Below are 16765 nucleotides of genomic sequence, written 5' to 3'. Positions count from 1 at the left end.
TTTAGCTGCCAGGCTAATCACGTCTATACTTAAAAAGACATTTTCCTTTTCATATATCTAACGTGTCATATGTCCTAAATGGCATTCATTCGGCCTACATTTTCTGCACATGTTAAAATGCATACGTCTGATAGTTCAGTCAATCGTGATATGAACATGGCCTATGCCAAACTATTCCTGACAATTTTATGAGAAATATATGCTTATTTGGCAATATGGACAAATACGTATATATGGAATCAGTGGCAAAGAACAGACCCCCCCCCTCCTCCTTGGGGCCACACGGTGGCTCAGTGGTTAGCAGCTGAGGTCCAGCGCTGGAGTCCTGGTATTCAACTCCCACCAAGGGAAAAAAAAAAAAAACATCTGCAAGGATTTTGTATGTTCTCCCCATGTTTGCATGGATTTCCATACCATATTCCAAAAAAAATGACATACTAATAAGGAAAAAATGTACATTGTGAGCTCTATGTGGGGCTCATAATCTACATTAAAAAAAACAAAAATAAAAAAACAGACCACCCCCTCCCCCAAACACAGACTAAAATACACAAATGTGACCATATATAGATTTTTAATATCACTATTACACGTCTGCACAAATCCAACAACAATCTGTAATATACTGAAGCACACTGAGACAACGATCAGATGTGGGGTTATCTCCCAGATGTAATTCCTAAGTACAGTACAAGGGAGAAACAGGAGTAATTACATACAATATCAAATACAGAAGGATGTTTGGTCCCGTAAAGGAGGAAAAAGTAAAATTTAACCAATTTTTGCAAACATAGCTTCTCTGAGATTAAAATATTGGAAGTGTCATATTGTTTTGTTGTGCTTTCTTCTCAGTGAACCAGTGGAGCTTGCTTAAGTGATATCAGGACGGAGCGCATACGTGAAACATCCTTTGCTTGCTTGCTGGACTTGGGGTTAAAGTCACAAAGACGAGCCACTCTTTCCCACTCTGTTCCTGGGGCTGTTTCTTCAGCATCGCTTACAAACGCTTCTTCGGCAGCCCTGAAAAGCAGCAAATTTGCTAGTTATAAAGAGATCCAAGATGAAGTGTTTACGTTCCCACTGGTCACAAGAATTCACTTGCCACCAGCTTCTTATTTCTTAAACTGTATCAACCAAGATGCATTCAACATGGTTTCAAGATACTGGTAAAACTGATCTTCACATACTAGTATCTGAGGGGTTTACAAGATATCATCAAGTATATAAATGCAGAAACTTAAGGTTTGAGAGAAAGAACAAAATAAGATGAGGGACAAAGAAAATGGATAATGCTTAATTTTAAAGGGGTGTCCACTTTCTTCAGACATGTCATTGCATCAGAAACCACTACATTTCATCAGGGCCTTAGCCCACAAGGAGAAGTCCCCTCTGCCCCCGAGCCCATAGGTACGGATGCACGCACGTCAAAGCATCCATAGTTTTTAAAGAAGTAAGTTAAGTCACTACCGTGTAACTATGAACAATAAATATCTACACTTTCCACTCCTGTGAAGTAGAAGACAGAGCTGCCATCTTGGGAAACTACAGACACCTCTTACTTACATCAATACCCATGGGCATGGGGGGGAATGGTGAGGGGAGCTTCTCCATGCCAGGCACAGTAAGCCCTGATGCAAATGTAGCAGTTTATTTGTAAGATGTAAGCAGAAAGATAAGGACCCAGTTAAGATTAATGAAGTAGAGCTACACTAAAAACTGCATTGTTTACACTGGGAATTTCCTGAGGGTGTCTTTAGCAGATTTTCCCGCATCACTCGATGGTAGTCTCTTGCTTTCCGAATATTCAGTACCATGTTAAAGCATAGTTCTCTAGCACATAAGCACACCAATATCAAAACAAGACTGAAGCAGCTCTTGAACACACAAAGCCTGCAGAGACGTAGTGAGTCAGACTAAGCCTTTATATACAGCTACTACACCTATGCCTATGCATGTATATGTATCAGCAGACAAGCTACACTACTTTTGACAGGTAACCATTTTACGTCGGGTCATAAATAAGAAATCTAACAGTAATGCTACAGATTAAGGGGAACGGAGTTTTGAAACCTTGCTGAAAAATGACAAATGCCCCGGCAAAACCTAAAATCCCAGTGTCTATTATACATAGCGCCTTCAATACTCCAAAAGCAGCCAAACCATAAAAGGAGAATAAAACAAATGCAACATGTAGATAAAAGCAGGAGAGGAAAGAATAAAAAACAAAGAGGAACTACAATGAGGATGAGTTTCCATGGCAAGGTGTGATCACAATAGGACATTAGGTGGGTATACACCACTGCAGACAGATCACTACGACACTAGCACTAACCATGGGACGGACAGGTTAAGGGGGCAGTGAGAAGATTTTACTTAACTGTTCTAGGCTGTAGCAAGGATGGTTTATGTGTGTGCTTATAGGTGAAGAGAAGAAATAAAAACAAGAAAAGTTTAAGTCAGATATAGAAGATGAAAATGAATGTAATGTCGATGACAAGCAGGACATGCATTATGATACAGCTGGCATGCTGGAAAATTCACGTCATCTTCAATGACAATTAGAAAACGTAGGAAGGCTGCAATACTAATACATTCAAGGTCAATGAGGAAAGGACATTGTACAGAAGGGAAAACCTAGAGAACTAAAGAAGAGTTTTCAATGCTATTCATGAGAGCGCATGTTTTTGCAGTCGAGCACAACAATTAACGTGGATGATGCAGCTGAACACCCACACATAACAGAATATTACATGGGAGACTTCTCCATTGTGTGGAGCCTGGATCAAAGCTCACAACCATCTCACAGTGGATTGTGTAGGTTGCTGAAAATATCCTGCGTGCACTAGATACAGCTGAGCAGCCGTGACAAGGCAGGGGCTAATACAGCAAGCCTGAAGAGCTCTTAGGGATTCTTACGTACAAAACGCCCTAGTATTGATGATCAAAATGACTAAATGCTACGAATCGAAAAAACAAGGCAATCGGATTCACAAGTCCAAATTATTAGCACATTTCTACTGCAAAACCTGGTAAAGGGAATTTTAAGTAGCCAAGATAAATCCACCCTTGTACAACATCAAGGCGTTACACTATTGCTGTGATGTTCTCAGAAGCCCCCAAAATCTAGGACTGGGGCTGTGACATTCACTGCTTGCATTTCAAGTAACAAAGAACATAAAAAAAGGGAAGAAATCGCAAAATATCATCCTATTCAATAGCAATATCTAGTAAAAGAAAGTCTAAATTATCCCGGAACACCCTACTCATTGCCAATAATCGTATGATTCTACAGTATCCTTGTCTATTCAATGGCCGTCACGTGTAGGCAGGATTTCTACTGCTACGCCAGGATGAACGCAAAGAAAAGTCCAAGCGATGAATCCAGTTGGCACATGCCTATCGTACAGATAAAGCTCCATTTATTATGTCTTGGTTCACTGAACAAGTCTTTGACACCACTGGAGTCATCTCCTTGTCTTTTCAGGAATTTATACCTTCATCCACTACATAATCTTGAATAGGCCAGTAAGGTAACGGTAAGACCACAGTGCTGTTCTGTCCCATTTGTTACAAAGATTAGTTAAAAGGGTATTCCCATGTACATAATCATATCTATATTTGTGGATAATTAAACGTTAAACATTTTTGCAAATATAAGTAATTAAAAATTCTGCAAAGTTTTAAAGATTTTCTCTAACTTTCTTAGTGGTGACAGTCTGTTGTCTTGATCGGTTGCCAGTGGTTACGACCACTAATGTAGAAACTTTCTATGGTCTGGGACTTGTCAGGAACCCAGCTATGATTTCCCACAAGATATTTAGAGAAAATCTTTAAAACTCTGCAAAATGTTTAACTTTTAATGATCTATATATTTAAAAATAATTATGTACATGGAGTACCCCTTTTAAGTCAAGTGTTGGTATCTATTTGACAGATCTGGCACAATAGTGAGTTAGAAAGGTATATAGTTTCTTCTGAATGCAGATACACAAACCTCATGTATACTGGTTCTATTTCCTACATATACAGTGAAACTGAAATAAGCCATCACCAGTTCTTCACTGTATATTTTATCAAACTTACATACAAAAGACTAAAAGCCAAGGCTTGTACACTGAGCATTATGCATTTAAATGAGAATTTCCTATGCTTAAGGCACATGCTTTGTGCATGTATACAGGGGGGGATCCTTTCAATATCCGACTAAGTTAATATATGGGTTTCCACTTATTTCAATGGGATTTGATCCATTTGTGTTTGTTTTCACTAAATCCATTATTTTAGCAGACATAACATGGGGTGCAGGACTTGTGTGACCCATTCATATCTTTTAACATATAACAAACAGTAACGGATGGTCGCAGTTACACTGTCTATTACGGTCCGTGTTTTTGTGCACATGCTCATAAAGCAGACAAAATAACCCCCCAAAAATTATAAAAATGATCAGTTACGATAGGGTCTGTGTACGAAAAAAAAAAAGCCTAACAGAACGGACATCTAACAGTAGTGTGAACTCCCCCTAAGTAAGCAAATAATACTATGATTTAAGACAAACTGTCAAACTATAGTTCAAACCCACAGCTAGATTTGAGTTTAATACTAGCAGAGTAACAGACAGACGGAGCCCTCCCCCTCCGTCTGAGTCCATTCCCATTGACTGTAAACAACATGATGGATGCAGTCTTCCGTCATGTTTGTTGTATAAAGGAAGAAAAAGTCCTGCACAGAGCAAAAAAAAGATTATGGAAGGAATTTCAGTCATGTTTTTCACATTGTGGTGAGTGCAGACGGTCACCCAATGGAGGGGGCTTCATCTGCATCTATCATTGACACGGATTTGAACAAAAAGTCCATTGCTTTCATCCTGTGACAGATGTGTGCAAAGGACATTAAGGGCCTGTGCACATGGAGTAAATACGCGCTCATTTTTGCATAATACACGTGTAAAAATCAGACTCCCATTGACTTCAATTCCATTTTTTTTTTTTTTTTTTTACACGTGTATTATGCAAAAATGAGCAGCCTAAGTGTGTGAACCTAGCCTAGATTCAATGAAGAAGTTAGAGGGAACCAAAAAAACAACAACAACAAAAAGATCATTCTAGTTAAAATTCATGGTACAGGTAGCATTCAGTATTTTCCCAACACTAAACCACTGTGTTCCTGACTGCCCCAATAGCCATTCAGACATTGTACTGTTATTTCCAACTAGCTGCTAACTATTATTAGTGCAGGCTAACGTGAACCAAGCCAAACACACTATACATGAACATAGAAATCACAAAGTAAGCCTATAGACAAGTCATGGCAATCATTCATGGAGTGAATAAAAATACATAAATAATGGTGTATACTAGTAATGTAACCAATAATTATACTACATTTGCCACAGTCAGTCAAAGCAAATCCTCTACATGAAATGTTCAAGGCTAAGCCACAGTATTCTACTTCATCTTCCTTGAAGATCACACTACCTCCAAACAGTGGGAATCAAGGCAATGAATACTTCCTACTACTTCTTTCATGGGGTACAAGTGGACTGCAGACAACTAATATTAGAAGACTGCACAGCTTCCTCTATGGAGAGTGAAGGTACGGAGTTTGTGACATCGCTCCCCATTGCCTGTCTGTCCATTCAACTCTACAGAGCAGGGGGGAAGAAAGAAGTGTCAGGTCATGGAGTTACTTAACCAATGAACATCACAGCAGTGATCGCCATGGAAAGGTCTACCCCCTCGACAGGGCCTTGTTCCCAATATTCATAGCAGAGCTAAGAAACAAATCCAAGTGGAGAACATGGGACTAATTTTACAGCAGTCTGCAGAAACCAATCACCTGCTTTTCAAGTCACTATGGCAGTCGGATTTGCTTATTCCTTAATATCTTAAGAATACGGTTACCCAGGAGTTTTGGCTGGCTAAAGAGTTTTCCAGAAAGTCAACATAATCTTAACTAATCCAGCGGATACTAGATGATAGACCACGGGATTGAAGCCTGGTTCCAACCCCCAGGTCACGTGATCGGAACCACCCACTGACTCTTGAGCAGCACCGTCCCCTACCTCCTTCCCTGATCTCACAGGCGTGCTATGGGGTCTACTTACAGAGCTGAGCTATGATGTGAAATATTATTTGACTCTATAGGAGATAACAGCCTTACTTCCTCAAATTTCATTAGAGTTTTAAAAGGCTTAGATAACTAGCTGGCAAACAAGTTCATATTTCCTCAATTTATTTACCGTATCATCTCATAATTCTTACTAAAATTCTCCTTAACATTCCCTCCTGCCACAAAAGTTGCAAACACATTGACACAAAAAGAACATTCAATTACAGAGAATAGAATTAGTAATTTTGCAACATACACATAACCAATCACGTCAGCGAAGGGTTGTTTGTAGAAACCTTCATCTGCCACCCTACAGACAGCAAGAAGTCCAAAGAGAAGGCAAGCAGGCAAAGAAGAAAAGAGGGAGAGAGCATTGAGAAGTGGAGAACATCAGAGAGTGTTAAATAAGCATAGAGAATAAAAGGAAGTTTAGTAACAACACTACTGCAACGTAACACAAAATGCCAATAGAAGTCAATTTAACAGTCAAAAACGAAAAAATAACAACAAATAATTAATATAAAGATACACATAGACACAATGACATAATTACTAAATACCATCACCTTCTTATATAGGATTACAGTTTGACTCATTCCACTCACACCATGCAAATGTTTCTTGTAGCAAGCAATCCATGCTTCAGTGCAGAATATTAAATCAGAATGCAGTTTGTTTGGTTTTTTTCCTTTTATTTCTAGTCTCATTTTATACAAATACGACCCAACAGCTGTATCCAGGCCAATGTGACAGATCTCTGATCAGACTATACATTGCAGTGGAGGTGTACAGGCAGCAAGCTCTGTGTAATGACTCGATAACAGAAATTATAACCACTCGTCCTATTTTATAAGTTGCAACAATATATTTAAAGGGATCCTATCATTAAAACTCATTTTTTTCTGCCTAACACGTAGGAATAGCATTAAGAAAGGCTATTCTTCTCCTACCTTTAGATGACTTCTCCGCGCTGCGGTTTGGTATATAATCCGGTTTTCGTCGGTATGCAAGTGTGTTCTCACAGCACTGGGGGCGGGCCCAATGTTGCAAGAGAACTCTCCAGTGCCGCCTCCATCTTCTTCAAACTTATAGGCCTCGGGCAAAGCCGACTGCGCATGGCCGCTGGCCACAAGAAAATGGCCGCTTACACAGTATTGTAAGCAGCCATTTTCTTGTGGCCAGCAGGAATGCGCAGTCAGCTGCCTGAGGCCTAGAAGTTTGAAGCCACCGCCGGAAGACGACCCGTTCCTGAAGTAGATGGAGGTGGCACTGGAGAGTTCCCTCGCAGCATTGGGAACTCTGCCAGTGCAGTTTGAGCGCTGGGGCCCGCCCCCCAGTGCTGCGAGAGAACTCATTTGCATACCAACGAAAACTGGATTACATACCGAACGGCGGCGTGGAGAAGACCTCTAAAGGTAGGAGAAGAATAGCCTTTTTTAAGGCTATTCCTACGTGTTAGGCAGAAAAAAAAAAAAGTTTTAATGATAGGATCCCTTTAAGAGCAAGATCACATCAACTTTATTGCAGTCAGTTCTTCTGTTGAGTCAATGGAACAAAAGAACCGCATAGCAAATATTGTTCCATCTGATGATGGATACCAATTGAACCTTAAGAGGAGCATATCTGCCAATTGTGTGCTGCACACTTATCAGAGGACCATTCTGGAAGAAAAGAGAGACTGTCCAAAGAGATTAGACTAATGTTGGCCAAACTGCCAATTTCGGTGGGTCCTGCTGACCATGTATTGGGGCCTTACAGACAGCAAATGTTGGAATGTAGAATGATCAGGATGTAGGATTTGAGAGAGATAAGTCAGACAGTAGTTTTCTCTCCTCTCCCAATCCCAAGTATACCTATCTAAGCCAAGCAGAAAGATTATAGACCAAAATATGCATGGTCTACAAGTCCAATAACAATTATCAGACCTAAGCTTGTGGAAGTATAGTAGAAAAGATTAACATTACCGATTATTTGCCTTTGTCTTCTGTAACAATTCATCCTGTCTGGCATACCATTCTTCTAGCTCTTTTGTAGCTTTCTCTTTCCATTCAGATTCTTGCTTTTTCGAATTAGCATCTGTATGAAAAGAATCCAAAAAACACATAATAAATGAGGTGCAACACATCTATGCCAATTTATTGCTATATTTCGCTTTACAAATTTCACTCATTCTGGTTTACATCCAGGGTAAGGCTGAAATCCTAGACCCAATCCTATTAGCATTAAATAAATCAGAAGCAAATTCTCTCTTCTATTCAGACAGTTTGCAGGTAAAATAAGTCAGCCCAAGGTCAAGACTGTAGATGCGATAGTAGATTGTATAGGCTGAATACAACTATAAGACGAGGTCTCTTCACGATTTCATCCTTTGGTTGTAAATAGGCAAACTGGTATAGCAAATAGTGAGGGATTGAAACACAAATTGTGTCAGAAAGACGGTTAACTTTTTGCTAAGCTTTATTGATAGAGTGAAAACTTGGTGTTTAAGGTACATTGAATAACCTTTATATTCTTCTGGTATATATACGGTAACCTTTATACATTTCTCTTCATTTAAAGGGAGTCATCTGGTCATCATAAAAGTGGCGTCATCTTTGACCATTTTTTGGACAGACAACCAACACAAACTACTTTGTAAAAATATATCTAAGAAACTGTTCATATTTCTGTCATAGTTTCCATTAACATAAGGGAACAAGCGTCAGTGACTCATGGATGCCATGGAATTCCACTGAACTGTGCTGAACGCTGCACTAGTCTTCCTGTCAAATCGGATGACAACCGCAGCAGAGGCTGTAATACAGTCTTATATACGCATGGCACTATCTACATAGGTAAATACAGCAGAACTGCTCTATAAACTTCTTGACAATTAACAATTATTGGCATCAAAAGCTCATATGACAAAGGAAACTCAGTGATAAATATAACAGGAGAAGAAAAAATGGCAAGCCTAAGATCACCATGAACAGTGTGTAAAGGGGAAAAGAATATACTGCTGCTGAACTAGAGTCCATGTCTCTATTAAGGAGAGCCCAAACAAGAGACGCAAATGGGCAAATTTATTGATGACGTGGCTGTGCTCGGGGACTGAAGGCAATGGCCCCTCTGCTCCAGTTTTTATCAGGTTACTGGAATCAGCATTTGAAAGGTATGGTTGGAATTGTATTTAGATCATGTACATTACCATACCAATGGTTAACAGTGCCTGGAGGAGCTGATAGATGGACTATAAATGGAGTCTAACTGCACAACACACTTTACAAAGATCAACAGCACAGTGTGCATATATGAGGAGCAACATTTCTGGCTCTTATACGACTTGTATTCTGCATTTCAGCTTTACCCTCTGCAGGTACCATTTCTAATTTTCAGTTCTCTATGAACTGGTGGGTGGCTAATAAGTAACTTAAGGTGAGAAAGAAAATTCCTCTTTTCCCCTCTACCATAACAGCATCGGAGAGATAAAGGCTGATGCTTTCGTGGGATCAAGAAAATACAATTACTGTAAGAAATTTCTTTGTCGGTGCTGCTCCTCTCTCACTAAAATCCTGCTTGTTCCTCCCCTCTATATAGGTTTGCAAACTGATATATCTGGGAGCTACAGTACATCTTGCTTAGCAAGACGGACTCACAAAAGATTAAGATAAGATGATCCTTTAATAGTCCCACAATGGGGAAATTTCAGCGATACAGTTTCATAGATGGTACAGTAGTGTATAACAAGAGAGAAAAACACATACAAGCTCATGGCAGATAGAGAAATACTAGGAATCATAGCAACTAAAAAGACAAAGGGAATGCCAGTTTAACGGGGATGGAGGAGAAGAAAAGCGGCAGATAAGTGGAGAGAGGTATTTTATAAAGTTTCTTATAGCCTGTTATACTGGTTTGTGTAAAGTTTGCTGAACAATTAGTAACTAAATTTGTAGGCCGTAAAAAATTCTATTGTATGAAAAACTACAAAAAATATTAGTGTTCACTAAAGAATGTATTATTACAAAGATTGTGCACTACAGTTTTGTGAATAAATGCCTTTCAATGTTGTAGAAAGTTTTTCCAGGTGGTCTGCAAATATTTTAGTAACATTATGTGAGAGATTCTCACCAAGCATTTCTAGGCGACTCCTCTGCTCTTCCCTCCATTTGCGGATGCTCTCGGGCTCTGCTTGTAGACGATCAGCTTGTGAGATTGCTGCATAGCTGTCTGTTGGGCCATTAGACTCCTGATAAAACAGTAAAGAGTATTATATATACCATCACGTATGTTATACATCCATCAGGTCCACATTTCATCTATAGTAAGGAGGCCATTTTAAATAAGATCCGTTTCTGTCACTTCAAGCATTTTCTGGGTCCACCAGGACAAGATCCGCTCTTCTAGAGCAGCCCTCCTTTGGCTCACAATATGCCCCAAGACTCCTTTAATGTGGAGGACAATTGAAAGAACATTATTCATTACAAAGCTGCTATATGCGGCAACAAGGAAGAGCCTTTATTTAAACTGTGAAAAATAGAGCGGCGCTGAATACCAAGGAGGAGGGGGCGAGTGACATACACTCTGAAGACATACAAGTATTTGCCAAGTGTAAAAATATTAAGACACTGAGAAGTGCTAGTGTGCACAAGAACTAAGGAAGAAATTAAATACATGACCAGACTGATTTTTTAAAATTAAGGCATCAAGCAAATGCCCGAATAGTGCCAAGCTTCCACCAGAGCTATAAAGACATGGAGCTTCCATCAATGCTGACTTTAGAACAGTAAGCAAAGTCATCCATAAACATTACCTGGTAGAAGTCGCCATTCAGGACGCCATCTGCATCAAGACAGAAGAAGAAAAAAGTAAATGAGTGTAATATACATTATTTCTTGCCTCCAAAAGGCAAATATAACTTATCCAGGCATACATAGCAGGATTCTTCTATATACTTCATGTCAGATTACTGAACTTAATGTAGTCACATAGAATCAGTAACACTCATTAACTGCGTCACTAGACATTGACCTTAAGAGTTACTCCATACCACAAGTAGTAATACAGGGCTCTACAGCTAAATATAGTGACCCAAGGTAAACACTACAATGTTAATTAGGTTTAGAGATCTATAGATCATTAATATACATATATATATTAGTATTTTAAGCAGTTTATTAAACATCAATAAAAGTTACATGGGTTTTTCAAGAGATTAGTAATATCTGATCAGTGGAGGTCCACAGGGAAGAAACCAATGGTGTGGGATCCCGAGAATCAGACCACCATACACCAGGAAGATAAGTCATTCATTTATAACTCTTGGAAAACTTTTTTTAGGCTAAGGCCCCACATAGTAGGCAAAAACTAGCAGTGTCAATGCATTGCGTTTTTTTCCCGCAGCACTTCTCACAAAGTCTGAAGAGGTTTTGGAATTCTCAGCGCGTCTGCTGCACCTATTTTCCCGCAATGTGTGGATGGGATTCCCTGGAGTCCCATCCACTTTGCAGGGACTGTAAATTGTGAATTTTTTTCCCCCCCAGCATTTCCACCACGTGGGGCCCCAACCTAAATGACTACATGCATTGTCTATCTGGGTCCTAAGAGTTTCCCTGCCCAGTCAAACTACTACTATAATAGAGCACTGATACACTGTTGGATATACTGACCTTCATCCCCTTCTCTGCATTCTGCAATATCACAATAAATGTGTCAGATTTGGGGGAAAATAACAGAGAGAAACAGGCCAGTATAAAGGGTTGTACAACTATGAAATGACAACATGAATTTGCTGCATCTGCTTTTCACAATGACCATTTGAACTGTTTATCCACAGGAATTTCCTCCTTTTCAACCTGCACAGCAAAATACAGTTCCTGCAAAGCAGCATATTATATTCCAAGTAAGGTTTTCTCACTGAGACTCAATGTCTGTCTTAAGTCTTATAATAAAACGCTTTCTCCTCAACTGGCACTTCAAGGAAGGCTGCAATTCTTGAAGATTCATAGCACCTTTACCAACACCAATTACCATATTGCTTACTCTAAGGGTATATTCACACTGAATAATTAGGCAATGATTTAGAAGTGGATTCCACCTACAAAACAGCACTGAATTACACAATGATTGGATTTTCAATGAGAGTCAGGAATCAAAGCAGGATGCCAAAAAAAAATAAGCGTCCTACTCGATCTGTCATCAGCCGCAGAAACCTCAGCATGACTCCCATTCATTTAAGCATAATAAACACGTAAAAGCTTCAGCAGTTTTCTGTTGCAAGAAGCCAGAGCGGCAGAAAGTGGAGAGGAATTTTAGGCTGAAGCCTTCCTCAAATTCCTATTTTACTTCAACAATGTGAACAGAAATTATGGGCCAGAAAATGCAACCAAAACCGGCCTTGACTCGAAATTATCACCAGATGAAAATTGTTGGAAATGAAAGCTGTATATAAATATGGCTGTGCTTCTGTAACAGCCCATCACAAGTTCTTTGTAACACATTGATTGCAATGGGGATGTCCATGTGTCCTTATTTTGATGCACCACTTTAACAGAAAGTCAAAACATTGGACATGTCCTATTTTGCCAGTTTGCGCAGATCCTTAATTAGACTAAAGTGTATAAGAGATCCATGAAAATAGATGCCCCATGGAGACAAATAGTCTGACAACAACGGACCACTCCATGTGTCTTTCATGACAGATTTTATCCACGGCTGTGAGAATGAGGCCTTAAATGGGTTGTACCTTTATGGAAACTTATCCCCTACCCACAGGACAAGGGCTAAGTGTCCAATTGCTGGGGTCCCCTTGTGATCTAGACTCCATAAAGCCTCCTTGTGAATGGAGCAAGAGTGCACTTGCATTACATACTCTTCAGTCACTTCTAATAGGCGGTGGGTGCTGCTGGAGATTACAGTCATGGCAGCCCCATTGGTAAAAAATTATATCGGTCACGCAAGTACACTGGGGTGCTCCATTAACGAGGAGGCTTCAGGTGCACTTTTGTTCTCCTATCCTCCTGATCACTAGGGGACCTGCCATTCGGGACCCCAGCAATCGGACACTGATCCATTGTCCAGTGGACACTTATCCTCTGACTTTTTAAGACAGTAGACAAGTAGCGGTTATAGCACTTGTAACTTTTTTCAAAGCATAATAATGCTTTTAGCGGTATTATTGTGACCTCTGGTAAACTCATGGACCATGTGTATTTGGCCTCTTAACAAGCCAATTTTTATGCTCCCAGGGAGGAAGCTACAGCCAGGATGTGTCTAAAAGCATCTTACAACCCCCTTCCATTGAAAACATGTGCACATGAGTATGGGGGTTGGGAGAGAAAGCTTTGGGCCCAGCAAACGTCTGGTCAAAAGCTACCCTAACTAAAAACTAAACCTGACACATTGTATATTCATGGCCGCTCCTTAGGTTTAGTAGACATCATATCTACGGTAAGTAGATAATTTTTTTTTTTCCTATTCTATTACAACTGTGAAAGACTGGATTACTTGCATCAGCACATTTCCAGCACACTTCCTTTCCAGTGTAAAACTAAGAAGATACACAAACAGGAAACATAGGAAAGTGAGTAGTGAGCCATATCAACGGAATATTGCCTCATTCACCACACTCAATACAACTACTAGAATAGTAACACAGAATTGCTGTTATGTATCCCCTAGAACATTTCATTGTGTTGCATTAATAATAGTGACACTGATGGATGTCACACACATGAGGTAGTCAAGACCTATAAGTACCTGGGTGTGCTCCTCAATAATAAACTGGATTGAGCTGATCACACGGATGTGCTGCAGAGAAAGGGCCACAGAAGGCTCTACCTGCTCAGAAGGCTGAGGGCCTTTGGAGCCCAGGGGACACTTCTTAGGGCCTTTTTCAACTCTGTGGTTGCTTCAGCCATCTTTTTCAGTGTGGCCTGCTGGGGGAGCAGTATATGAACCAGAGACAGAAATAGACTTGACAGGCTGATCAGGAGGGCCAGCTCTGTTCTGGGGAGCCCCTTGGACCCAGTACAGGTGGTGGGTGACAGAAGGATACTGTCTGTGGTGACCTCCATGCGGGAGAACAAATCCCACCCCATGGGGCCACACGGTGGCTCAGTGGTTAGCACTGCAGCCTTGCAGCGCTGGAGTCCTGGTGTTCAAATCCCGCTAAGGGCAGAAAACCACCTGCAAGGAGTTTGTATGTTCTCCCCGTGTTTGCATGGATTTCCATCCCATATTCCAAAGACATACTGATAGGGAAAAATGTACATTGTGAGCTCTATGCGGGGCTCACAATCTACATTATTTTAAAAAAAATAAATAAAAAATCCCACCCCATGTATGGGACCTTGATAGCACTGTAAGTGACTGTATGCTTCACCCCAAGTGTGAGAAGGAACGCTGTTGGAGGTCCTTCCTCCTAACCACGATCAGGCTACATAATCTACATCAGACCAAGTGAAGATCACTCCGCACACAAAGCTAAATGATCCTGAAGTCTTCTTAGTCCTTAGCTGCTATGGATTCCTAGTATTTTTCTCAGCTTATGTGTGCCCCCTTCTGTATTATATCATTACTGTGTATTATCCTGTATCTGTATTACCATACTGCAGTAACACTGAAATTTCCCCACTGTGGGACTATTAAAGGATTATCTTATCTAAACATATAGTGACCAGACTACTACTATTGGACATATGTGCATTCATCAGCTTCTCTCTTTTCTCTCTATATATATATATATATATATATATATATATATACACATATGAGATTAGAAATCACATGTATCTAATCCTCTTACAATGTCACCCAGCATAACATCCAGTAATCTAGAGCGCTGCTAAGGCTTTCAACTAGAGAGTTAATTTACAGGCTAATCCAGGTGGAACAAGAGGAGCTCTGAATTATTAACTGTGTTACTGACAGATCACCAGATGAAACGCACACCGTCATTATACGTCATGATACCCTTATAACCAACACTACATATATGGATAAACCAATATAACGAAAGATATATTAATCCATAGGCTGCTGTTACATGTGTGTGCCTCTGAAGGATGCCAGGCTACATATATCACACTATAGATCCATAGGCTGCTGTTATATGTAGCCTGGCATCCTTCAGAGGCACACACGTATCACACTATAGACCGCTGTTAGAGGTGTGTGCCCCTGAAGGATGCCAGGCTACAGAGATGACACGACTGTCTGTACCCATGCTATCTACAGAGTGAGGGGTGACAGGTAGCTGTCCAAAGACCCCCGAGTCCCACCCCTTCCACGCCACATCGGCCATCTATAAGATGCTGGCATGACACGACCTTGTACAAGTGCACTGACAGCAGCCATCACATGAGCCTCCTTTTTCCCCTCAGGGAACAGGACAGATATCGGGGGCTCCGCTCCTCGCACCGCTCACCTGATGTGCCGTCGTGCAGGGCGCTGGGCACTTCCCCACCGTCCAGGATGCTGAACCCTTCATCATTCTCGATGCCGGCGATTTCGCTCTCCTGCTGCGCCAGGAAGGCAGCGGCCGGGTCTTCTTCGGCGGACACTCCATTCCCGACTGACCCGAAAGCATCAAACTCAGACATGATGGCAGACAAGGGCGAGGACCCAGAGGCGGCGTGTGATCAGGTGATCCGGGCGAAAATGAGGACTGTTATCTCCAGCAGACCCTTCCCGATCACACTCCAGCTACCGGTGATCGCCAGAGGATAGGCACGGAAGTGACGTACGCCGGGAAGAGGCGGTAGGGGTTTAACGTCAAGTGTGGCAGGAAGTGACGTCACATGGCTGAGTCAGCTGACTGCTCAGTGAGGTGTGACGGTTGGGTTGAGCCTGGAATGGAGTTGCTAAGGGGCCTTACCCTGAACTCAGTAGTTTAGCCTGTTCAGTATAAGACAGGTAATAAAATGATGGCTGTAAATGGAACCTTTTTTATGTCTGCATCAGTTTTTTCACACTTTAACCCCTTCCTGACAGCCACCATAATAGTACAGAAGATGTCAGGTCTATAAATGGAGCAGAGCAGATTCTTCTGTTAAAGGCATTAATACTTCACACAGACCCGTGCTTGTGTCATTACCTTCATCACTCAGCTGCATTGCTAAGTCAAGGCTTGGCATGGAGTTGAAAGATACTCCAATTTTGGTGGATTAACCCCCTGGATGCAGTGATCAATAGCGATCGCGGCATCCAGGGGGTCTGGGGGTAAGATCACCCTGCCTGTCACCCCTCTGATTCACTTGACAGCCAAGAGGCCAAGCAACAACCTTCTGACTGCCGTACCCTATTATGCATAGGAAACAATGTATACCGCTCAACTGTCCCGGATTCTGGGTCGGCAAGAGGTATGTCCTGGATTCAACGCATCTGCATCTGGAGAGGACACAGAGAAATTTAATACAGTGGTGAAGCAGGAGCAGACAGCCACTGCCTCACCACTGTGCCCCTCCCTATGCTGCAGCACCAGGAGCTGTAGTTGTGATGTGATGACGTCACTCATATCGCATCTGGAGTTCCCTAAACAGATGGAGAGAAGAGATGGCAGGGGAACAAGGAGAGGTGAGTATTGGTGATTTTATTTTGATAAACTTTTGGGGGAACATTAGACTGGGAAGAGGTATAGGGGGACATTAAACTGGTGACAGATGTAGGGAGGCAGTTA

General features: G+C 41.2%; 1 protein-coding gene across 6 annotated transcripts; it reads right to left on the bottom strand.

Moving 5' to 3' along the window:
- Nucleotides 1-557: 557 nt before the first annotated feature.
- Nucleotides 558-15859, bottom strand: CLTA (clathrin light chain A). 6 transcript variants are annotated; one of them, XM_075280383.1, is made up of 8 exons: nucleotides 15515-15859; nucleotides 11757-11777; nucleotides 10901-10929; nucleotides 10219-10336; nucleotides 8076-8187; nucleotides 6368-6421; nucleotides 2379-2414; nucleotides 558-1020 (listed from the first exon to the last, which is right to left on the bottom strand). In XM_075280383.1, exons 1-8 carry the CDS (start codon nucleotides 15687-15689, stop codon nucleotides 849-851), a joined length of 717 nt encoding a protein of 238 aa, XP_075136484.1. In that variant the 5' UTR covers nucleotides 15690-15859; the 3' UTR covers nucleotides 558-848. The 6 variants fall into 6 exon arrangements, with proteins under 6 accessions (XP_075136484.1, XP_075136486.1, XP_075136487.1 ...); XM_075280385.1 differs by lacking the exon at nucleotides 2379-2414; XM_075280386.1 differs by lacking the exon at nucleotides 6368-6421.
- Nucleotides 15860-16765: the final 906 nt, after the last annotated feature.

Source organism: Leptodactylus fuscus, chromosome 1 (genome assembly GCF_031893055.1).
Source record: "Leptodactylus fuscus isolate aLepFus1 chromosome 1, aLepFus1.hap2, whole genome shotgun sequence".
Lineage (NCBI taxonomy): Eukaryota > Metazoa > Chordata > Amphibia > Anura > Leptodactylidae > Leptodactylus > Leptodactylus fuscus.
The sequence above is the reverse complement of the archived record's forward strand: the minus strand, read 5'-3'. Positions and strand labels throughout refer to the sequence as shown.

Bases quoted from the DNA above. Each gene is read 5' to 3' on its own strand.
- CLTA (XM_075280383.1), bottom strand. From the start codon at position 15,689: ATGTCTGAGTTTGATGCTTTCGGGTCAGTCGGGAATGGAGTGTCCGCC. The intron at 11,778-15,514 runs GTGAGCGGTGCG...GTGATATTGCAG, and splicing joins CCTGCACGACGGCACATCAG to AATGCAGAGAAGGGGATGAA. The intron at 10,337-10,900 runs GTAATGTTTATG...CTGTTTTATCAG, and splicing joins TGAATGGCGACTTCTACCAG to GAGTCTAATGGCCCAACAGA.